The sequence below is a fragment of the Lagenorhynchus albirostris genome, chromosome 15 (assembly GCF_949774975.1).
Source record: "Lagenorhynchus albirostris chromosome 15, mLagAlb1.1, whole genome shotgun sequence".
NCBI lineage: Eukaryota > Metazoa > Chordata > Mammalia > Artiodactyla > Delphinidae > Lagenorhynchus > Lagenorhynchus albirostris.
In genome coordinates, this window is record NC_083109.1 from 64,712,042 (window position 1) to 64,734,576 (window position 22,535).

The window sequence follows — 22,535 nt, forward strand, 5'->3', positions numbered from 1 at the left end:
TTTTCCCTTCCAGCCCTCAAGAGGAACAGCTTAAAAAGCCACATGCTGATGATGGCTGAGCTGCAGTCAACCTGAGTCCCAGCAGGACTGAGAAGGAGTCTTCCACACTAACCTGCGGCCCACTAAGAACTTCATGGGAGAAAGATTTACAACTTCTATCGTGTTGGGCCACTGTACTTTAGGGGATAGTTGTTTGTTAAAGTAATTTAAAGTAATTAATAATCCTCACTTTTCTTGGGAATTGGCACCTCCCACTAAAATGCCTGTCTACCACGTGAAATGCCACGTTCCCATATGACCCTAACCCACTGGCCACAACTGAAGGGTCAGAATTGGGTACCTGAATGAAGCAGAGCCAGCAAGTCTCTTCAAAGGATTTCTGAGCCTGTGACCCTGGGAGTACACATAAGGAAGCTGCCACCAGAAGAATCAGAGATGCAGGAGCCCTTGCTTTGGGTTGTTTTGAATCCATTCCTATATCCTTGTCCTTCCTGTAATTTGGAGTTTCCTCCCTTCCTTGGTTCTCTCAGCCACTCAATTCCCCTTTAGCCCAGTTAGTCAGAGCTGGGTTTCTGCCACTCGCAACCCAGTAGAGACCTGGTTAGCATATATACCAGATCAAAGATAAGGTTGGTGGGACTTCCCTGATGGTGCAGTGGTTGAGAGTCCGCTTGCCAATGCAGGGGACACGGGTTCGAGCCCTGGTCCAGGAAGCTCCCACATGCCGCGGAGCAGCTGGGCCCGTGTGCCACAACTACTGAGCCTGTGCTCTAGAGTCCACGAGCCACAACTACTGAGCCCACGTGCCACAACTACTGAAGCCCACGCACCTAGAGCCTGTGCTCCGCAACAGGAGAAGCCACCACAATGGGAAGCCCACGCACTGCAACGAAGAGCAGCCCCCACTCGCCGCAACTAGAGAAAGCCTGTGCACAGCAACTAAGACCCAACGCAGCCAAATATAAATAAATAAATAATAAATTTTAAAAAATAAAGGGCTTAGGCTTGATAGATTTAAAAAGAAAAAACAAAGATAAGGTCGGCAGAATGGTACTGGCAAATGTGTTCACTGATGATTGACTGAAGACTCTGGGCTGCTACTCCAGCTCCCAGATGCTGGCCCCATCCTCCAGGTGTCCACAGCCTCCAACACACTCACAAACCTTTTTCCACAGAGCTCAGCCCTGCACTCTGCTCATCCTTTGGGCAATGGCTCTTGGAGTCCACGGACCTCCACGAGACTCCAGCCATCAAGAATAATTCAAAGAGAACACAATGACAAGATAAACTTTACCTTTTCACTATCCAAAGAAGGCTCAGGGCCAGGTAGGCAACTGTGCTTAACACATAAGCCAGAGGCAGATCATAGATGAAGTTCTGAAATTTCACCCCGTCAATGGTGTAATGTCCATAAAAGAGGCAGGTGTCCTCCAGGAAACCCTGAAACAAAGCCAAGGGCATGAGGTCAGATTAGTGAGTTGACTGCAGGGAACCAGGAAACCAGTCTCTGCCTCAAGGAACTCACATTCCAGTGTCACTGTTCATCCCTGAATTCCCCAGAGGCTGGAAAAATTCCAGATTTGCAGCAACATGGATACAACTAGAGATTATCATGCTAAGTGAAGTCAGACAAAGATAAATACCACATGATATCACATATGTGACATCTAAAATATGACACAAATGAACCTATTTATGAAACAGAAATAGAGTCGTGGACATAGAGAACAGACTGGTGGTTGCCAAGGAGGAGGAGGTTGGGAGAGGGACGGAGTGGAAGGCTGGGTTAGCAGATGCAAACTATTACATATAGAATAGATAAACAACAAGGTCCTACTGTATAGCACAGAGAACTATATTCAATATCCTATGAAAAACCATAATGGAAAAGAATATTAAAAAAAAGGGCATATACATGTGTGTGTGTATATATATGTGTATATATATCTGAATCACTTTGCCCTACAGCAGTAATTAACACAGCACTGTAAATCAACTATACTTCAATTTAAAAAAATAAATTAATTTTAAAAATAATTCAGCCTAATTTAAAAAAATGAAAAAAAAATCCATAGATATATGAGGTGCTCAACTAGAGTTTGGGGAATAAAGCACAGATAAAGACTGAGCATTAAAAACACACAGGGGGGGCTTCCCTGGTGGCGCAGCAGTGCCCTCTGTCCCACATGCCGCGGAGCGGCTGGGCCCGTGAGCCATGGCCGCTGAGCCTGTGTGTCTGGAGCCTGTGCTCTGCAACGGGAGAGGCCACAACAGTGAGAGGCCCACGTACCGCAAAAAAAAAAAAAAAAGAAGTCCATATAAGTGCACAAGAAAGGTTGAGAAAGATATGAACCATGGTGTTAAAGGATTGGTGGTCTCTGGGAAGAGGTAATTTTATTTTTTACTCTATAAGTCTTATATTTTTATGATAAACCTGTATTCTTATACTGAGTAATTAAGTAAATTTTTAATAGAAAAACAAACATGTAGAAACAGAAGACTCCATCTTTTCTTTAACCCTCCTGAAGCTGGGGCACACAGGCCATAAAACTTGACCAACTGTACAAAACATGTTTTTATTGCCCCAGGTTGGTGTCAGGACTGTCATCAATCTCTCCTACAAAATAAAGTTACATTACAGGACAAAGGTCCACTGGGCCTGGAAAATAATTTCTCTGATACGATCATGAGCTTGCCTCAATTGCTTTCAGCAAAGACAAGCCACTGCTTAATCTCTCTGGCCAGCTCCCTCTTGGGCCTATCATTAAAATTTATATGCGACATGATAAAGGTTATTCGCTAAAACTACTATAGTAATCATATTACAATATATAAAGGTATCAAACCAACATGTACATCCTCAAATGTATACAGTGTTATATGTCAATCACATCTCAATTTTTAAAAAAAACACACATGTAAAAGATGTAAGAATGCTACTTACTTGCTATGCTGAGGACTGTTTTTCAGTGCATAAATGTGATACGCATACTGTAATGCATTAGTGAAGATTTTAAAAACAGGAAAAAAGATGGTTGTAAAAGTGCTACTTGCTCAATATGTTCAGAATACTTTTATTTTAGTCAAGGCATGGGATGTCGATTCTGTAATGTGTGTAGAAAAGTTTTTAAAATTCAGTGTGAGAGAGAAGTTGTAAGACTGCTACAGACTTGCAACCCACATGGAGAACAGAACCCTGCTATTTCCATGAATGGATGTGACAGTCATTTTGTAATACATATAGAAATGTTTAAAAACACTTGTAAGACATATGCTGAAGTGGTATTTGCTTACTACATAGAAAACCCTGTTCAGCGAGTGGCTGTTTTGTTCATTCTATAAACATGAACAGAAGTGTTTAAAAACACATGAAAAATATGTGTAAGGCTGCTACTTGCTTGCATGGGTGAGAACAGTGATATTACAGGGAATGTACATGATGGCCATTCTGTAATGCATGTAGAATGGTTTTAAAAACACATATTGAAAACAAATAAATTGAAATTAACAACAATAAAATTTAATTAAAATTCAGTTTCTTGGTCACATTAGCCACATTTCAAGTGCTTAAGAGTTAGTGGCTGTCGAATTTCACAGCACAGATCCAGAACATTTTTATCACTGGAGAAAATTTATTCTTTGGGGCAGGGCTGTTTTTTATCATGCATAGTTTATTGAACATTTATGATCAAGTGCATCTAAGTCTCCTGTGAAATCTTTCCTATAACGAAGAAGATCATGGTGTGTGGTAACCTACAACAAGGAACTTCCCTCATGGGATGTGACCTAAAGAAATGGGGCTAACAGCAGTTCTGGGATTTGATCTCACTAGCATGTGACCTTGGGTGAGTCACTGGCTTTCTTTTCTCCTTGCGTAGTTTGCAAGCTTCAGTTTTCTCATTTGTATAGTGGACATTTTAACACCCACCTGACGATTCCTCTCAGTTGTTCTGAGGAAAACATGAGATCAGAGATGTAAAATCCACTTTTTCAAAACCAAATGCAGTGGACAAATTCGATGCTTTCTATCTATCGATTCAGAAATGTTCAATAGCATGGCATTTTAATACCAGTAACTTTCAGAAAGGTATTTTTACATACTTGTATTTTTTAAAACATCTAAAGGAGGGGTTCTCAACCTGGGATAATTTTGTTCCCCAGGAAACATCTGGCATGTCTGGAGACATGTTTGCTTGTCACAGCAGTGGGGCTGCTACCGGCATCTAGTGGATGGAGGCCAGGGATGCTGTAAACACCCTCCAGTGGACAGGACAGGCCCACAGCAAAGGAGTGTCGGGTCCAAGGTTGAGAAACCCTAGTCTAGAAGGCAGAGACACCACTTTTCATAGCTGCAATCTTATTTGCTGAAAAAAAGTGGGATTAAAAAAATGAAAGCACACACACAAAAACATTTTTTAGAATAAAGAAGAATTTAAAACGTTTGGAACTACTACAGGAAGGATGAGATTAATTCTACTTTAGAGCAGCAGGGTTAACCTGGGATTAATAGACTTTTAAGGGATTTCAGGGACTGCGTATGTGTGTGCACAAGTGCGGTGTGTGCATGTGCACATGTAAGGGCATGTATGCACGTGTGTACCACGCACACCTGCGTGCGTAATTGCTGGGAAGAGGAGTCACAGCTTTCATCCAGGTGGTCTAGGATTACAATATATTAAGGTCTTTCAATGTCAGAGAAGTTAAATAAATTCTATCTGGGTTTATTTTCACGGAAACTTCTTTCTACAGGGGAACTCAGATCTTGTTGCAGGTCAATACAAAGGTGGCAGGAATCAGGAAAAGGCCAAGGGCTGAAAGTGACAAAATACATTTCCTGTACATCTTAGCAGGGGCGGATGAGCATTATCCTTGCCGATAAGGTCACTGCAAATACTGTTTTCTTTCACTGGTACCTGTGTCAACACTCGTGTTTGATTCTCACTGCAGACATTCAGGAACCTGGTCTTTAAATTAACCTATTTCAGTATTGAGGGTCCAAATCCAGAATTATGTTAAATACTTACAGTGCCAGAAAGCAAGTCTATGATATAACTGTAAAAGTAAATGAGTCCAGAACTACTTATTGGATACACTGTGCATTGAATATCTGTAAAAAACAAAAACAAGAACGTCAGTAGAAATAGCTTCAGTCTCTATAACTTGTCTATCATAATTTGTGTATATATGCTTGTATATGTATATACATTTAGATGTCATATACAATTATATATGGATATGTTTGTGAATCTGTGATTTTCTATTTGCAATCTAAACGCCAGTGCACCAAGTACAGTACCATTTTCCCCTTTCACTATTCTCTAAATACCTGGGATATATGTTTTTTCTATACGTTTCGTATATGGGTCTAATAACAGCACAGGCTTTCTGATTGTATTAGTATTTTACGTTTTGGGGTTCATGTTTGCACATGTTTTGGAAGATGTGGTCGATATAATTATTATTCCATTTTAAGCAATCCAGTTTTAAAAGATCTCTACATGTGTGTAAATTAACAAGCAGTTTCACTTAAAAAATACCATATGTTTACCTACATATAATTGACCAAGAAAATTTTTGAACAGCAATTTTAGTGACACTACATTATGCTAGAACAACTAATTCACTTCCTCTGTATCAGTCAGCTATTGCTGTGTAACATCCTTAAAGTCTCAAATTATTTAACCTCCAAACATTTATTTTCTCCTTCATGGATCTACAGTTTGAGTTCACTCAGCTGATTCAGGCTAAGCCAGGATGGACACCAGGCTCCCAGCTGGGCTGAGGTCTGCTCTACATGATTTCACTCTGGGACCAGACTGGAGAGGCAGTGGCTACCTGGGGGGGATGCTCTCCTCATGGCTCTTCTCATAAGGCAGGCCAACCACATAAAGCCGTTTCAAACTAATACTCCACTAGACAAGTCACATGGCCAAGAGCAATATCAATGGGGGCAGAAAGTATTCTCTGCTCACAGTGGGAAGCTTTGCAAAGTTACAATTACAGGGGAGTGACAAACTGGGGAAAATAATCCAATGTACTACCCCTTCTCTGGACCTTAGTTTCCCCTTTGTTAAAATAAGAGAGTTGAACCAGTTCCTCCAAGGCCAATTCCAGCTCTGCCATTTTATAATCCTAACGTGTGTTCACTTATTCATTCAACAAACACTTCTTAATTACTATGCACCAGGTACATGCTGGAGATAAAATGATGAGTAAGAAATAGTTCCTGCCTTTGAAAAGCTCACCATCAAGTGGTAGAAAGGATAAGTAGAAGTTAGGTGTATATAAGGTGCTCAAATGGTTGTATGAACACAGTATTAGAGGCAAAGAGGAGGGAGACAGTCACTATTTGGAGCAGAGTCAGGAAGATGGGAAGAGACAGCTGCCACTCTGCTCCTCACTCACTGTCCTCAAGCCTAGAGGTCGACAAACTATGGTCCTTGTGCCAAATCTGGCCAGCTGCCTTTTTTTGTTAATACCGTGTTATCGGAACACAGCTATGCCCATTTGGGACGTTTCTCCGTGGTCACTTTTGTGCCACAACGGCAGTACTGAATAGTTGCAACAGAGACCATATGGCCAGCCAAGCCTAAAATATTGACTATCTGGCCCTTTCCAGGAACGTGTCCACCAGCCACACCTGGCTTTTCATTTCTCTAATATGCTGAGTTATTCCCAGCTCTGAACCTTTGCAGATGCTGTTCCTCTGCATGAAGAAGCTTCCCCGAGCTCTCCAACAGCTGCCTTCTCCTTGTCCTCCTGGGCTCACCTGACATACCCCTGCCTTCACAGAGGGCTTGGGGCACCCCTCAGCCTCCAGTGTCCTGGTGTCTGACCTCTCAGCACCTTATCCTTTCCCCTCCCCCAGAGGCAAATTCATAGCTTATATACCTCTTCGTGTGGTCCCTTCCTAACGTCCATCCTCTGCTATAGTGCAGTACCCTGTGGCGGTCCCTGCTGTAGCCCCAGGGCCTGGCTCAGGGCCCAGCACACAGCAGGTGCTCAATAAACACTTGTTGAAGGAAGGAGAAGGGAAGTGAGAAGAGGAAGAAAGGGACTTCTGACCCTTATCTTAAGGGACAAAGTTTACTAGGTAAGTCGAAAAAAAAAGCATGTGCAGGAGGACGATGCAGTCAGAGGAAATAATGAGGAAAAAGAAGAGATGCGTGGTGTCCACGCTCAGAGTCCAGCTTCATTTCCTCCAAGAGCGTGGCCTCCCTCCACCCAAGGCCCTGCTCACGGCTAAAGGGAGAACTGAACAGGCAGTGGTGTCTAGTGAGACAGAATAGCATTCAGTTCTTCTAGAAAGAAATAATACTAAAAAAAAAAAAAAAAAGCTGCATTTATTGAGCACTTTCCATGGGCAAAGCACTGTATTATCTTAGTTAATATTCATTTAAAAATTATGAGTATTGCTTAATCATTACTTAAGTTTTCTGTATTAAATAATATAGAATTTATATTATTGTTTTCAATTATTTGTACTTTAAATAATAAGTATTTATTATCTTTTAATGAGCTAAGTATTAAATAGTGTAGTACAACATTATTTGAATAATGAAACAATTGTCTCACTAGTTAAATCATCACCTTCATTCTACGGATAAGGAAAATGAGGCTCACAAAATCTAATCAACTAACAGAGCTGGGTCTTGAAACCGAACCCAGGGGTTTTCACACAGCAGCAGGAGATATTTATCTGTGACATGGACATATTAGAAATGAGAATGCAGCATCGGGCAGGCAGTAGGCACTCAAAAAGTCAGCGTTTCCACGTTATTCTTATTTGATTTTTAAGTGTAATAGAATTAAAACAAAAACAAATATGATGAGGAGGAATGTTTAGAGCCACAGAAGTGACTGCAGACGGGGCATTCTTCTGGGGAGAGGAGTCATGTGATAGAAGCAGGAGGTTTCCACTTCCAGCTCCTAGCACAGAGCCTGGTACTAGAGGGTGGTAAATAAACATCTCTGGAATGACAGAAATTTTCCCCATTTGAAAAAACAGGATGCCCAGACCTGACTTACACTGAGAATTCAGTAGGAAAACACAGGTCCATTACCTGCCATAGCGTCTGGCAGATGACTGATGTTTAATAAACAGCAGCCTGAGCAACACCATTATCGGAGATAAAAGCCTTGAAATAAAAGCTTGAAATGAAGTCACTGGAGTCGACTGTATTATGTTTACTGAATAGTCCACTTCCCCACCCCCCATTGCTCCTCCCAAACGCCTTGCTGAACCCAGGAGTGGCAAGTGACTTGCACTGGCTAGTAAGGTGTGGCGAAAAGGATGTGTGTCATCTCCAGGCAGAAGCATTAGAAGCCAGCACGTGTTTGCCATGGCTCTTTTTCCTTTGGACGTCGTGACTATCAATGGTGCAGAGAGAGGCTGCTCCCTCAGCTTGGGCTCCAGAGTGAAGACAACATGGAACAAAGCCACCACCAAACACTGATGGACATACAGTGTGAGCAAGAAAGAAACGTTTGTGGTTACTGGGTGCTGAGTTATGGGGTCATTTGTTTCTGCAGCATAACCTAGCCTATCCTGACTAATACAGTCACCCAAGACTTAGATTATAAAGATTGCTAGAGAAAGAAGCATTGTAGCTAGGTACACAATGAAAAGAACACTCCTCATGGCAAATCAGGCCTTACACTCACCCGCGCCTTTGGATGGAATGAGCACAAAGCTGCTGTTGGTGATCTTGTATCTGGTGAGCAAGACTGGGAGCAAAACCAGCATAAAGATGATCAGAAATATCACCAAATTCAGCAATACCAGAAACCGTAAGAAGGAGAAGTAGGACTGAATTCCAGTGCCGAATTTCCCTGGAAAAAAGAAATCCAGACATCACTGACCAGGAGTATTGATACAGTACCCACTGTAGGTTCAATCAGCCACAGAGGGCTGAACTGAAATTGGAGGCTCTTAGTGGGGGAGGGAGGAAGAATAATTTCAAGGCTCTACTTGAAATTATTAAGTTTAAACTTTCACATGTAAATCTACAATCACTCTTAAATCAATAATTTGAGATGGTGTGAGAGAGGGCTCAGTATTCTCATAGGAATATCTAATGGACTCAGCACCATTTATTGAAAAGGCTATCCTTTCCCTAGTTAATTGCAATAGTGCTTTTGTAATTGACTATATATTTATGGACCTGTTTCTGAATTCCCTCTTCTGTTCTATGGGTCTATTTGTCTATCTTTGCACCAATACCAGAACTGTCTCATTATTGCAGATACAATAATACTTGATATATGGTGCTCTAAGTCTTTAGGCTTTCTTCTTCCTCAGGCATCCTTGGTCCTCTGCATTTCTATATAAATTTTAGAATCAGCATATTCATTTTCACACATACACACATGCATGCATGTGCAAAATGTGCTGAGATTCCGACTGGGATTACATGGAATATATAGGTCAGTTTGAGAACAAGTGACATCTTTACAATATTGAGTCTCTGATCCATGAACATGGTATATTTAGGTTCTTTAATTTCTCTCAACAATATTTTATAGTTTTCTGTGCAGAATCATTTCACATAGTTCTTTAGTTATATTCCTAGGTGCAATGATACTACTGTATAACTTATTTTTTAAATGTTTGTTGCTGGTATACAGAAATACAGTTGGTTTTATATAGAGATCTTATATCTAGCAACCTTGCCAAAGTTACCTCAATTCTAATAGTTTGTCTTTTTTGTTTTCTACAAATAAATCATGTCATCTGCAAAAAAAAAGAGACAACTTATGTCTTCCTTTCTGGTCATTGACCCTTTTTTTCCCATCATTGTACATTGGCTAGGACTTCCAGGACAATGCTGAATAGAATCTGTGATAATTAGAAGTCTTTTCCTCATTCTCAATCTTAGAAGAAAAGCTTTCAATATTTCACCATTAAGTATGATGTGTGCTATACAATGTTTATAGATATTTTTTCCCAGATTAAGAAAGCTCCTGGGAATTCCCTGGCGGTCCAGTGGTTAGGACTTAGCTCTTTCACATTGTGGTGGCCTGGGTTCAATCCCTGGTTGGGGAACTAAGATCCCACAAGCCACACAGTGCGGCCAAAAAAACAAAAAACAAAACAAAAAACAACAACAAAAAAAAGAAGGCTCCCATCGATTTCTTATTTGCTGAGAATGAGAACTGAATTTCACCAATGCTTTTTCTGCATCAGTTGGGTTAATCATATAATTTTTTTCCTTTATTCTGTTAAGGCACTGAATTACATTCATCGATTTTTCAAATAGAAAACAAACCTTCCACCAAACAATGATTAAATTACTAAAGACAGACAGAAAGCACTCAAAGAGTAAGGATGTCTGCTTGTTCTTGGTGCAGGCAAAGAACTTATATTCTGAGACTGAAGATGTGTGACCCACAATCTTTTCTTCTCTCCTTGACAGAGGTAAGGAGCTTAACTATCAATCCTTCACTTCCTGTCAGATGAGTACCTAGTCAGCCAAGAAATCACAGGATTGGAGTCACTGAAGAGAAAATCAAGGGCCCAGTTCCATGGGGAGAAACTACCTTCCAACACATAAGCCACTTTATGAATGAAAATCTTCATAAAAGCCACCACTTAACAAGAGAGGAATCTGAGCATGGTGGCTAAAACCTTGGGTCCTGAAGCTTGACTGCCTGGGTTCAAATTCTGGGTCTGCCTTGTTCTAGCCAATGAACTTGGGCAAGTGTTTTAATCTCTCTGAACCACGCAAATGATAAATGCCTATGTGAAAAATGGGTTCTTGTGAGGGTCAACGGAGATCATATGAGTAAAATGTTGAACACAATGCCCAGTTCACAGTGAAGCCTCAATAAAGGTTAGCTTTTATTATTTTTTGCTCCAAAGATAATGTTCACTTAAACTTCTAAAGTGGATGGTTGAAGTTCTAAGTTTCTAATGAATCCCCCCCTGGAAATAAGTTTACATTCTCCCAATAAAACAACTAAAAAAGTTCATTGAATAGATTACCACTGGTATTTTATAGGTTTTAAAATAGTAATAATGGGGGCAATAAATTTTTTCACATATCCTGCCATGGTCCCTACAAACATCACAAAATTTCCATTTCAGCAGTTTTGAGGAGAAGCTTGTAAATTGTTTTGCTTTCTAGTAGAAACCGGGTAATCCTAAAAGGTATTTTCCCCCTGGCTCAGTTATGTCACCCAAATGTTTAATTTTTTTTTTTCTGATTTTACATTTTGTCATAACTTCCAATTTTTGTATACCTGCTGTGGACTGAATTGTATATTGTTCCCCCCACCCCCTGCAAATTTATATGTTGGAACTCAAACCCTCAGTGTGATGGTATCTGGAAACAGGCCTTGGGGAGGTAACACGGCTAAGGTAAGGTCAGGAAAGTGGGGCCCTCATGATGGGTTAGTCCCCTTAGAAGAAAAAGCAACAAAGCGTGCTCTCTCTCCCTAAGCACACACAAAGAGGAGGTCATTTGAGGACAGAGTGACAAGGTGGCCGGATATCAAACTTCCAGTCTCCAGGACTGTAAGAAAATAAATTTCTATTCTTTAAGTCACCCAGTCTATGGATTTTGTTATGACAGGCATACCTTTTATTGTGCTTTGCTTTATTGCGCTTTACAGATATTTTGTTTTTCATACATTGAAGGTCTGTGGCAACCCTGCATCAAGCAAGTCCATCAGCACCACTTTTCCAGAGCATTTGCTCACTTCCTGTCTCTGTGTCGCATTTTGATAATTCTCGCAATACTTCAAACCCTCTACCAGCAAAAAGATTACAACTCACTGAAGGCTCAGATGATGGTTAGCACTTTTTAGCAATAAAGTACTTTTTAATTAAGTTATGTACACTACTTTTTAGACATAATGCTATTGCACACTTAATAGACTACGGTATCGTGCAAACACAACTTTTATACGCACTGGGAAACCAAAAAATTCACGTGACTCGCTTTATTGCGGTAGTCTGGAACCAAACCCTCAATATCTCCTAGGTCTGCCTGTACTTCATCCCAATTCTCACCATTACGGGAAAGCAGGATTATTAATATTTTCAGGGCTATGGGTGTCTTTGGCAGTCTGATGAGGCTTATTGAGCCCCATCTTGGAATAACATTTTTAAACGCACAAAATACAAATGGTCGTATGATGATCAAAACATTATTGTATAAACTAAATTTGTGATAGATTAATACATGAGCATTTTCATTAACATATCAAATAACAAGGTCTAGTGGCAGATCTAATCACTGCTGTAATTTCAAAGTCGTGATGAGCGCAGATGCTATTCCCAGACAACTGCAACAACTGGAAGGAACAGGAAGACATCTGTGATGTTCCTGGTGACGAAGACACAGGCTCTATTAATCCTAACTGTGGCTAGTTGCTCACATTCATCACGGAAGGAAATGCTACATTTCAGCTGGGGGGTTAGTAAAAACAAAGCTTTCCTTTCCTCAGGCGCAGGAGACCTCTACGGAGGAACACGTGCAGTGTGGGGTGTGTACCTTCTATGCTGCGAATGTCCTTCCGCCACAGCTCCAGGTGGGTTGTCATCTCGCGAGCCTTCTCTATGAACCTCTCCCAAGACTTGCTGCTATACCGTTTCCACTGGTCCCACTCAGATAAGTACTTCATTTGGGTCTCCTGAATGTCCCTGCATTGAGAAACAAGCATGACAATGACAAGGCAGGGTCATCAACCTCAGCACCAAATAAAACCCCAGCCGAGAGGATGTGGAAAACCTGGAGCCCTCATGCACTCCTGGTGGGAATGGAAAATGGTGTGGCCACTAGAAAGAAGTTCAGCAGTTCCTCAGAAAGTTAAACGCAGAATTACCATATGACCCGGCAATTCCACTCGTAGGTAGATACTCCAAAAGAATTGAAAACAGGGTCTCAAACAAAAACTTGTACACAAATGTTCAACGCAGCATTAATCACAATAGGCAAAATGTGTCAACAACCCAAATCGCCATCGAAGGATAAATAAACTGTGCTCTATCCACACAGTAGAATGTTATTCAGCCACAAAAAGGAAGGAAGTACTGATACATTCTACAACTTACGTGAACCTTGAAAACGTGAAGTTAAGTGAAAGAAGTCAGACACATGGATGATTCCATGTATATGAAATGTCCAGAATGGCAAATCTATAGAGACGGAGAGTAGATTAATGGTGGGCAGGTGCTGGGGGGAAGGGGAACAGAGTGACTACAGACAACGACGAGGCTTTGGGGGTGGCAGAGCCACAAGATGGAAGCAGCCTGGGTCCCTGAGTGACTGCAAAGTTCCCCCTTGACCTCAACCCAGGACTTTTATGTGAGCAAGAAATGAACTTCTAATACACTGAGATTTTACCTGTGCGGGTATCTTTGTCACAGCAGCTTAGCTTATCCTAAGTAATAAACTTTTAATTATGTGAACTCTTCAGGAAATGCATTCCATGCATAAAAAGCACCTCTTCCCAAAACATACATCATATGCCTTCCAGATGGCTGCTGGACAAACCTTAGTCTCCGCTTCTCAGAGATGTTCAGTGCGTATTTCCGAATGGATTGGTTGTCAAGGTTTTCAGTGATTTCTCCCTCCAACTGGGAGCTGTAAGAGTCTGTTGGCTTCAGCAAAGTGCCACTTTGCTTGTCCCGGGGAAGGATGGTCGTCCTCTTACGAGCAATAGACCGGTAGCTTGGCAATTCTTGAAGGAAAGTCACAGGTGGAGAAGAAAAGCAACTGGAGTCCAAAGAGAGGCTCTCTGGATAAGAAGGAAGAAAACCACCATTCACCCCAGTGAACTTGGGGACCAAAACCCAAAACTTATGTAGGAGACTTAGATCTCAGAGACCCTAACTAAACCTCACAGTCAGGAGCCTGGGCCACTGACAGAAGTATTTGTATCTTAATTATTTCATTTACCAGGATGGTGCTCAGGACAATGAAATCATCTGCAAAAGGGTTCACTTTCAGCAGGTGTGTTTTAAGTTACATGATGCCTGCATTCTAGTGTCTGGCTGCAGCCACTTGCTAGGTGTGTGGCTTTGAGTAATCTAACCTCTGTTTTTCATTTGGCAAATAGGGCTAGTGACATTTGCCCCAACTATCCTCACACAGTGTAGGGTATCCACTGTATGGGATAAAGCTCTGAAAAGCATAAACTGCTTTGCAAATGCATAGCGATAACAACATCATCAACGACAATAATAATAATGGCGTTTACGGAGCACTTCCTTTGCACCAGGCACTCTGTTAAGAGCTTCATGACCACTCATGGGATGTGGGCTGGCCTTATGATCTGCTTGGGCCAACAGAATGCGACAGAAGCGATGCTGTGCCAGTTCTAAGCCTAGCCTCAGGAGGCCTTGCCAGCTTCTGCTGTTCTTTGGACGCCAGCTGCTGCCTTGTGAACAAGCCCAAGCTAACCTGCTGGAGGATGAGACCAGGTAGAGCAGGGATGATCACCCCAACCGAGACCATCCCAGGCCAGCCTACAGCCAGCTGTTGCCCAACTGACCAGAGATGCTCACACGTACTGAGGTAGGTACTATTATCATCCCCACTTTACAGATGAGAAAATAAAGTCATTCATGGGTTCTCCAACCCCTTGCCCAAGCCCTCGAAGCCCTGCATGATCTGACTCCTGCCCGCCTCTCCAGCTCCTCAGGCTCTCTGACCTCCAACCTACATTTCTTAGGATCCTTCATATACTAAAATGGGCCTGTGTTCCCTCCTCCTCAGAGCCTTTGCGTTTCTCTTCCCTCTGCCTGGAGTGAACTTCTTAGCTCCTACTCGAATGCCACTTCCTCAAGGAAACCAACCCTGCCTCACTGCACTATTGTAGGTGTCTTTTTTTTTTTTTTTTTTGCGGTACGCGGGCCTCTCACTGTTGTGGCCTCTCCCGCTGCAGAGCACAGGCTCCGGACGCGCAGGCTCAGCGGCCATGGCTCACGGGCCCAGCTGCTCCGCGGCATGTGGGATCTTCCCTGACCGGGTCACGAACCCGTGTCCCCTGCATCAGCAGGTGGACTCTCAACCACTGCGTCACCAGGGAAGCCCTGTAGGTGTCTTGTTACACATTTTCCCCCACACTGTAAGTCCTTCACAGCACTTATCACAATCTATAACCTTATATTTCTTTGTGTGACCATGTGAGTATGTCTGTCTTACCCAGTGGACTGTAAGTTCTCGGAGGGCAGGGACTGTGAAGATTTCCTCACCATTGCAAGCCAGAACCCAGCAGCATCCCTGGCTCAGAGTAGTTCAATAAATACTTATTGGATAGATGGATGAGTGGATGACATTCGTAATTTTCCCGTGCTTAGAGAGCCTGGAGGTGGGGGCATTGGAAACAGAGCCAGGTCTGCCAACTCAAGAATCTCTATTAACTATACTTCAATAAAAATAAAAATTAAAAAAAAGAATATTCACTCTGCTACATCAGACCACAGCTGGAGGCCAAGTTTTGCTGTGCCTTGTGCAGAGGTCTGAGGAGGGAGAGCTTTCTGTTGAAGGTGAGGAACGAATGCCACTTTCAGGATGTATTTTATACCTGATCCGATTTTAGTTTGGGAAGACCATCCTGAGTGGAGACAGGACATGGAAGGAGGTAGGGGGCAGCTGTGATAACCTAAGCAATTACCCCTCCAGGGAGCAAAGCTTGCTTGGGTTTGAATCTGGGGTCTGTCGATTACTAGCTGTGTGTCTTTGGGGAAATTACTTAACCTCTCTGAGCTTCAGTTTCCTCATCTCAAAAACTCATTCATTCACCAAATATACCTATCATGTGTCAGATCTGGAGCTAGGGATACTACAGTGAACAAAGTAAATACCCTACTCACATGGCACTGAGGCTAAATAGAGGGGGTGTGTGAGCCCTGTGGATATTTGGGGAAGGGCATCCTGGAGACGGAAACAGCAAGTGCAAAGGCCCTGAGGCAGGGGCGTGCACAGCATGCTTGAAGACGAGCATGGAGGCCTAGGTGAGTGGGGAAGAGTGAATGAATGGGAGCCTCGAAGGCTCTTTTGTTGGTGGCCCCCAAAGAGCCACACCAGCCCTCTGTGGTCTCCTCCCCTTGAATCCGGGCTGGACCCATGACTTGTTTTTAAACAAAGGTCACGAGAGAACTGATACTCTGCCAGTTCCAGATCCAAGCCTTAAAAGGGCCAGGAAGCTTCTACTCTGTGCTGTTGGGAGCCTGGGGCTGCTGTGTTAGAAGCCCAGCGATGCTGCTGACACAACCACGTGGAGAGAAAGAGGCCCCGAGGCTCCAAGGAGGACAACCAAGGAACTGGCTGACAGTAAGGACCAAGGTCCCGGCTTATGACCCCAGCAGGCCGCTGCAGCCGGTCCCCAGCCACCCTGGTCATCCTCGCCAGGCCCCACCATCCTGCTCAGACCCAGCAGATAGGACACAGAGCTGAGCAAACCGTTTCCTCTGTAGCCTGCTCATTTCCTGGCGCACAGGATGAGCAGAAACAATAAAATGGCTTAAGCCATCACATTTGGAGCAATCGATCAAGCAGCAACAGGGAGCTGGGACAGGAAGAATGGAAAGCAGGGATCAGAGAGGTGGCCAGGACAAACCAGGTCAGACTCTGTGGGCTGTGCTATGACCCTCCAATGTGGCAGACGGGCAGCCACCCGGGGCTCTGGGCCAAAGCATGTCGTGATCTGAGCACGTTTCAAAGGATCACTCTGTAGGCTTCAGGGCTAAGGACGAGATCCATCACAGGAGTGCCAGCTTGCGAGAATCAAAGGCGATCATGCAGGCAGAAACACTGAGCACAGCCCTGCACGCAGTGGGCTCTGTAAATGTACTTATAGCTAACAGCGAGGGAGCGCTGGGGGGAGGGGACTGGCCAAGGCCTTGATCCGAGCTGGAGTCTGATGGTGCAGAACTGTAATCCTTGCCTCTCCGATGGGCAAGTTCACAGAGCAGAACAGCTGTCCCACTGCTGATGACACGGACACGCGTCTGGAGCCCTGCCAGTCACCAAGTGCAAGCCGACAAACCCGGCTCAACCTTTACTCCTGGCCCCAGCCCCCCCCCCGCCCCCCGTCGAGGGCATGACACACTTCCATTGGTAACATGGCTCCCTAAGCAAACACGGGGGTCTGGGGTTGGAGTGGAGGCTGAAGGCTAGAGGCTCAAAGCCCACCGCTCCTCCCTCTGGCCAGCAACAAAGGGCTGTTATGAACCAGAACAAAGGCCTTTGAATATGGAGCGGCACTGACCCACTGAATATTCAGCAGCTGCGGGATCCAGGGCCGGAGCTGGAGACGGGCTGGCTTGTCACCCACTAGCCAGGCCACCCCAGGAGAAACAAAGACCGTCTCTGAGTCACACGTTTCTCATCTCAGGAACAGTGGGTATAATACCATGACCTCAGCAGCGTGATCATGAGGACAAATGTACCAACAACATAAATAATACTGGCTGGGAATTTGGGAGCACACTTGCGCCAGGCTATTTGAAGAACACGATATGCATCACCACTCTCAATTCTCTGAGCTACTCATTGAACAGAATTACCCCATTTTACAGATGAAGAAAGTGAGGCTCGGAGAGGTTAGGTGCTTTGCCCACTCACACAGCTAGGAAGTGCTGGAACTAGGAACCTATCACAGGTCTGTCAGATGCCAAAGCTGTAGTCTTTACTGAGACCACTCGGTGGGCCATGGATTTGCAAGTGCTTTGTAAACAATAAAATGCCACACAAACTAATCATCTGATTGTTCTTGCAGCCACACCACAGGAAGGATACATCCTATTCACATTTCCCAGCAACAGCCTCTGATGGAAAACTCTATTTTCAAAATGGCCATCACTGAAGAGGAATGCTTTTTCCTTTTCAGACATCCTTGGGAAGTTCTCCATCTTCAAGTTAAAAGAAAAATCACAACTATACCCTTGAACACAAGCACCATTATTTTTGTAGCTGGTACACTTCCAACCCTTTGCATATAGGACCACACACTTTTCAAAGCATGACATCACCGAATTTCTCACACCACCCTGCTGGGAAGGCTTTGCTGCCCTGGCTTTTCAACAGGGAACCTGAGGTCTGGAGAGATGGCGGCTTGCCCAAGGCTTTGATGTCAAGACAGACTCCTGGTTCTACCGATTCTTAGAAAGGCAGGTGGCATCACCTCTCCTAGCCTTGGTTTTCTCATCCTGAGAGGATAAGAATGGCTCGCTAGAGTTACTGTCGGACGTTCTCCTGAGTTGATCATTTAAGCCTGTGGTGTGTAGGTTGCTTGACGACCATTTGCATGGGAGCCTGGAGCATGTCTCAGATACTGGGCTGCCTCCACCTAGGAAGGCCTAGAATCTGTTGGCCACTGGAGTCAGATTTCAGCAAGCAGGAGGTTACTTAGGTGGCAGGATGACTGGGTAATTATTACAGGAGATATGGGGACAGGGGCAGGGGTAACTACTTCTTCTGGTAGCTGCTGTTCTTCCAGGTTAAGGACAAAGTTAGTCTCTCTGAGGCTTAGAGCGGTGCCTTGCTCACAGAAACCTCTCCATCTGGAGAATGAATGAATGGATGGATGAATGGGCAGAGGCAGGCACATCTGGAGAGCATCCTGACGTCCCAACTTGCTGGGCAGCTCTTTCCACAGGACACCAAATCCTACCAACGAGCACAAACATTCCCAGAATGTGGGCACAGGCCAACTGTGACCTAAATGGCACCAAAACCACCGCCAGCCTCCCTCAGGGGCTTGCCGAGAACCTAGCCTGACCGTATTTGGTGCCGGCTTCACTCCAGGGTTTTTCTTCCCACGAACAGAATCATGGAAACTCTGGGGAAGAAGGGACCTTCTGGGTCATCTGGTCCAGGCAACCGGCCAGCTGCTGTGGCGATGAGCTCTGTTTGATACCTTGCATGGAGTCCCTCTCTGTGTGGGACTTTGGGCTGGGGGCAGGGGCTCTGGAGACGATGAAGGTTTACAGACTTGCTTCCCGCCTCGAAGAGTTCCCCCCCCCCCCCGCCTCGTCCAACCAGCACTTATCTCCCAAGTGCCCAGCCCACTGCATCGCTGTCATTAGCCCATCCTCCTCCCTATGTGTTTACCTGCGTATTGACTCTGACCGTCTCCCTCCCCCATTAGACTGTGACCTCCATGAGGAAAGGGACCCCATCTCTCTCCTTCACCACGGAGTCCTCAGGCTGTAAGACAGAGCCTGACACATGGCGGATGCTTAATAAAAACCTGTTAAGTGAATGAACGCATGCATGAATGAACTGTGAATAAATGATTTGGCGCTGAGGATACAGGCAACATTGGCTCACCCCCCAGGTAGACCAAAGTATATGTTTAGCACACCAGCAAAAGAGGGGCACCAAAAAAATGAAAAGAAGATGTAAGGAATTTAAGCATTTAATATTATTCTTTTCTTTAGGGGTGACTTTTTATTTCACAATTGAAAAAGCTGGCAAAAAAAAATTGATTGGGATGTTGACTGTATATTACAGCCTTTCTACTTCAGGTACTTTACACAAGGCAGCCCTATTAGACACATGCATGTACACCCAGTTTGACGTTACCAATAAGACAATGTAGACATCGATTTCAGAGCTTCTTAGACTTCTTTCCACTCATGTCTGTGTGTGTGACATTGTTTTGATTTTGGATGCTAACTGGAGCTGGGGCACCTGAATAATTTCTGCTCACAGCTGCCAAAGGGTCTTAACCAAGGAGCTCCCAGTGCAGGGGATCTGGTTAAAGCTTCTATGACATTTCTACCAAGTGCTCAAAAACCTCTGAGGCCAGGGGACTCATCAAGGCCCTACTCCTGGCAGGACCACCCAACCACCCATCCATTCATTCACTCATTCACTTGAAAAGAGTTACCGAGCAACTGCTACGTGCCATGCACCGTCCTAGGACAGGGACGCAGCCTTGAATACGACACGCAAACTCCCCCTGCCTCTGGAGGAGACAGACAATAGACAAGTAAGAACAATATATTTCAAATGGTGATAGATGTCTGGAGAAAAACAAAGCAGGGGTGTATTTGAGCAAAGCCTGAAGGGAGGGAGGGAAAGAGCCACGTGGTTATCTGGAGGAAGAGCATCCAACAGAAGATAGAGATGAGCAAGGTAGAGACAGAGAAGAGCAAGTGCAAAGGCCCTGAGGCAGGACTGTGCCTGGTCAGTTCGAGGAACAAGAAGGCCCGTGTGGCTGAAGGAGAGTCAGCAGGGTAGGAGGTCGGGGAGAAACAGGCCAGGCCACATGGGGCCTGTGGGCCATGTTGTTACCTTACTCGGGTAAGGTGGGAACCAAGGAGGTTCTCAGCAGAGAACGATCTGACTCAGATTTAACAGGATCTCTCCGGGCAGCCACGTGGCAATTTCTGTCCTTGAGCTACGCAGGTCGGCATGGCTACAGCCCATGGCAGGGCACCATGTGTCGAGGGGCACCATCCTGCAATGACGGAAATGTTCTATAATGGTACTATTTAACATGGTGACCGCTAGCCACTTGTGGCTACTGGGTTACTGAAATGTGGCTGGTAAGACTAAGGAAATGAATTTTTAATTTTATCAGACTTTATTCAATTTACATCTTACAGCCACGGGTGGCTAGTGGCTACTGTACTGGACAACACAGAGGGGCCTTTTTCACAGGAACCCAGAACCTAGTCTGAGAGGGGAGGAGCCAGGGCCTTGGGAGCCTCCTCCATCTGCCAGACTTCAGAATCGCAGGGCTGGGGGGACCTGCGTGAGTCACACCACCTGGCACCTGGGTGGGGCCTGGGGAACGGCTGGGTCCCAAGGCTTTATGACCAGACAAGCAAACAGCCGTCAGGAGCAGTGACTAACTGAGCAATCAGATCCATGCTGAGCCCAGAACCCAGGCCTCCTGGTTTCGAAGCCAGTAGAGCATCCGGTGGACTGTCCATGGAGCTGTTACGGTGCTTCTGTCTGTCTGAGGAGGTGACATGACACGTGGTTAAGAGCACTGGCTCCAAAGCCCGCTGCCTGGATCCTAACCCCGGCTCCACTTGCTACCCGTGTGACCTGGCAAGTTTCTTGACCATTCTGTGTCTCAGTTTTCCCACCTGTAAAATAGGGGTAGTAGTTCCCACCTCGCACAGCCATCCTAAGGCTATTAGATGGCTACTGTATGTCAAGTGCTTAGAAAAGAGGGCAGCAAATCTTTTCTGTAAAGAGCCAGATTGTAAATACTATTTACCACACGGTCTCTGTCACAACTATTCAACCTGCCACTGCAGTAGGAAAGCAGCCATAATGCATGACTGTTTCCTAATGAAACTTTATAGAAATACGTGGTGGCCCAGATATGGCCCACGGGCTGTAGTTTGCAGACCCCTGGCTTAGGGCAGTGCCTGGCACATCGTGCTACCTACTTGAAGCCAGGACTCTGATTATTTATTGATGAACTTAATGTACATGAAGATTTAAATCTGCAGTGGCAAGGGGGAGGAGGGGGTGTCCTCTTGCTAAGGACCAAGCTACTCCCTATGTGGAGTGTTTATCTTCCTTGGCTAGGACCTCTCCAAAAAAGACTTCCAACTTTCCTGGAAGTGACAATAACCAAAAATTCGCCTTTACTGAGCATTTACCGTGTGCCATGATGATGTCAAATCCTTTACCTAGCTATCTCCTGTGATCCTCAGGAAGGGCCCTTCTTATGTATTACCCTTATTTTGCAATATGGAAAGTTCAGAGAAGACAGGACCTTCTTCCAAGGTCAAGTTAAGGTCTGAACCGTGAGGGCAATGACCTCAGCATGTCTTACTCACTCTCACACCCCTACTGATTAGCATGGGGCTGGCACATAACAGGGACTCAAAAAACGTGTCAAATTAATACACGGACACGGTAGCTCTATTCACAACATGAACATCCTTCTGCTGCAGCAGCTTGTCAAGTAACATCTCAGGGCCTCAGTTTCCAGGGGGATAAAATGGGCAAATAACACCTACTACACTGAGTTGCTCTGAGGAATTAAAGAAAGTTACCCACTTGAGTCCCAAATCAAATTGCTGACGGAGCCTACTGACCCTCAGGGACCGGCTCCTGCTAGCTGACCTCGTCCCATCTCCTCTCCAAGCTCCAGCCCAAGGCCTCCTCAGATACATGGAGGCCATTCCCACCTCTGCCCTTTGCTCTTCCTGTAGCCCCTCCGAGCACTCTTCCCACCGGGGCTTCCCATTCACCTGCGCTGGCTCCTCTACATCCTTGGGCCTCGGCTCAGCGGTCCCCTCCTGGGAGGGCTGTCCAGGCGGGCCGCTCCCCCTCTCTGTCTCATCACCTGCTTATCTCCTTCTCAGCACCTATGCTTAGCTGTCTCTGACCCATTTCCCTCCACCTGTTTAGGGTCTCCCCTGCTGGACTAGAAGCTTCGTGAAAGCACGTCCCTTGCCTGCCTCTTTCGTCCCTAGGCCCCTCGCCTGGTGCATGCTTTTGGCCCAGGATCAGTTCCCCACCTTCTCCTGGTGGGAGTGGGAAAACACAGAAGGGCTGGGTGGTCCCACAGCCAAACAATGCTCTTTTACAAAGCAGCCAGATTGCAAC

The 22,535-nt window shown here is 44.9% G+C and overlaps 1 protein-coding gene across 2 annotated transcripts in view; it reads right to left on the bottom strand.

Annotated features, from left to right (window-relative positions):
• Positions 1–22,535, bottom strand: part of TMC7 (transmembrane channel like 7) — a 50,412-nt gene that overhangs the window by 22,580 nt on the left and 5,297 nt on the right. Inside the window, exons 2-6 of one of the 2 annotated variants that reach the window (XM_060123571.1) lie at positions 13,500–13,743; positions 12,498–12,646; positions 8,665–8,832; positions 5,025–5,107; positions 1,295–1,440 (exon numbers count right to left, since the gene is read on the bottom strand). In XM_060123571.1, the coding sequence (XP_059979554.1) occupies positions 1,295–1,440; positions 5,025–5,107; positions 8,665–8,832; positions 12,498–12,646; positions 13,500–13,743 (790 nt within the window). The remainder of the gene's footprint in view (positions 1–1,294; positions 1,441–5,024; positions 5,108–8,664; positions 8,833–12,497; positions 12,647–13,499; positions 13,744–22,535) is intronic. The other variant, XM_060123572.1, reaches the window with a different exon arrangement.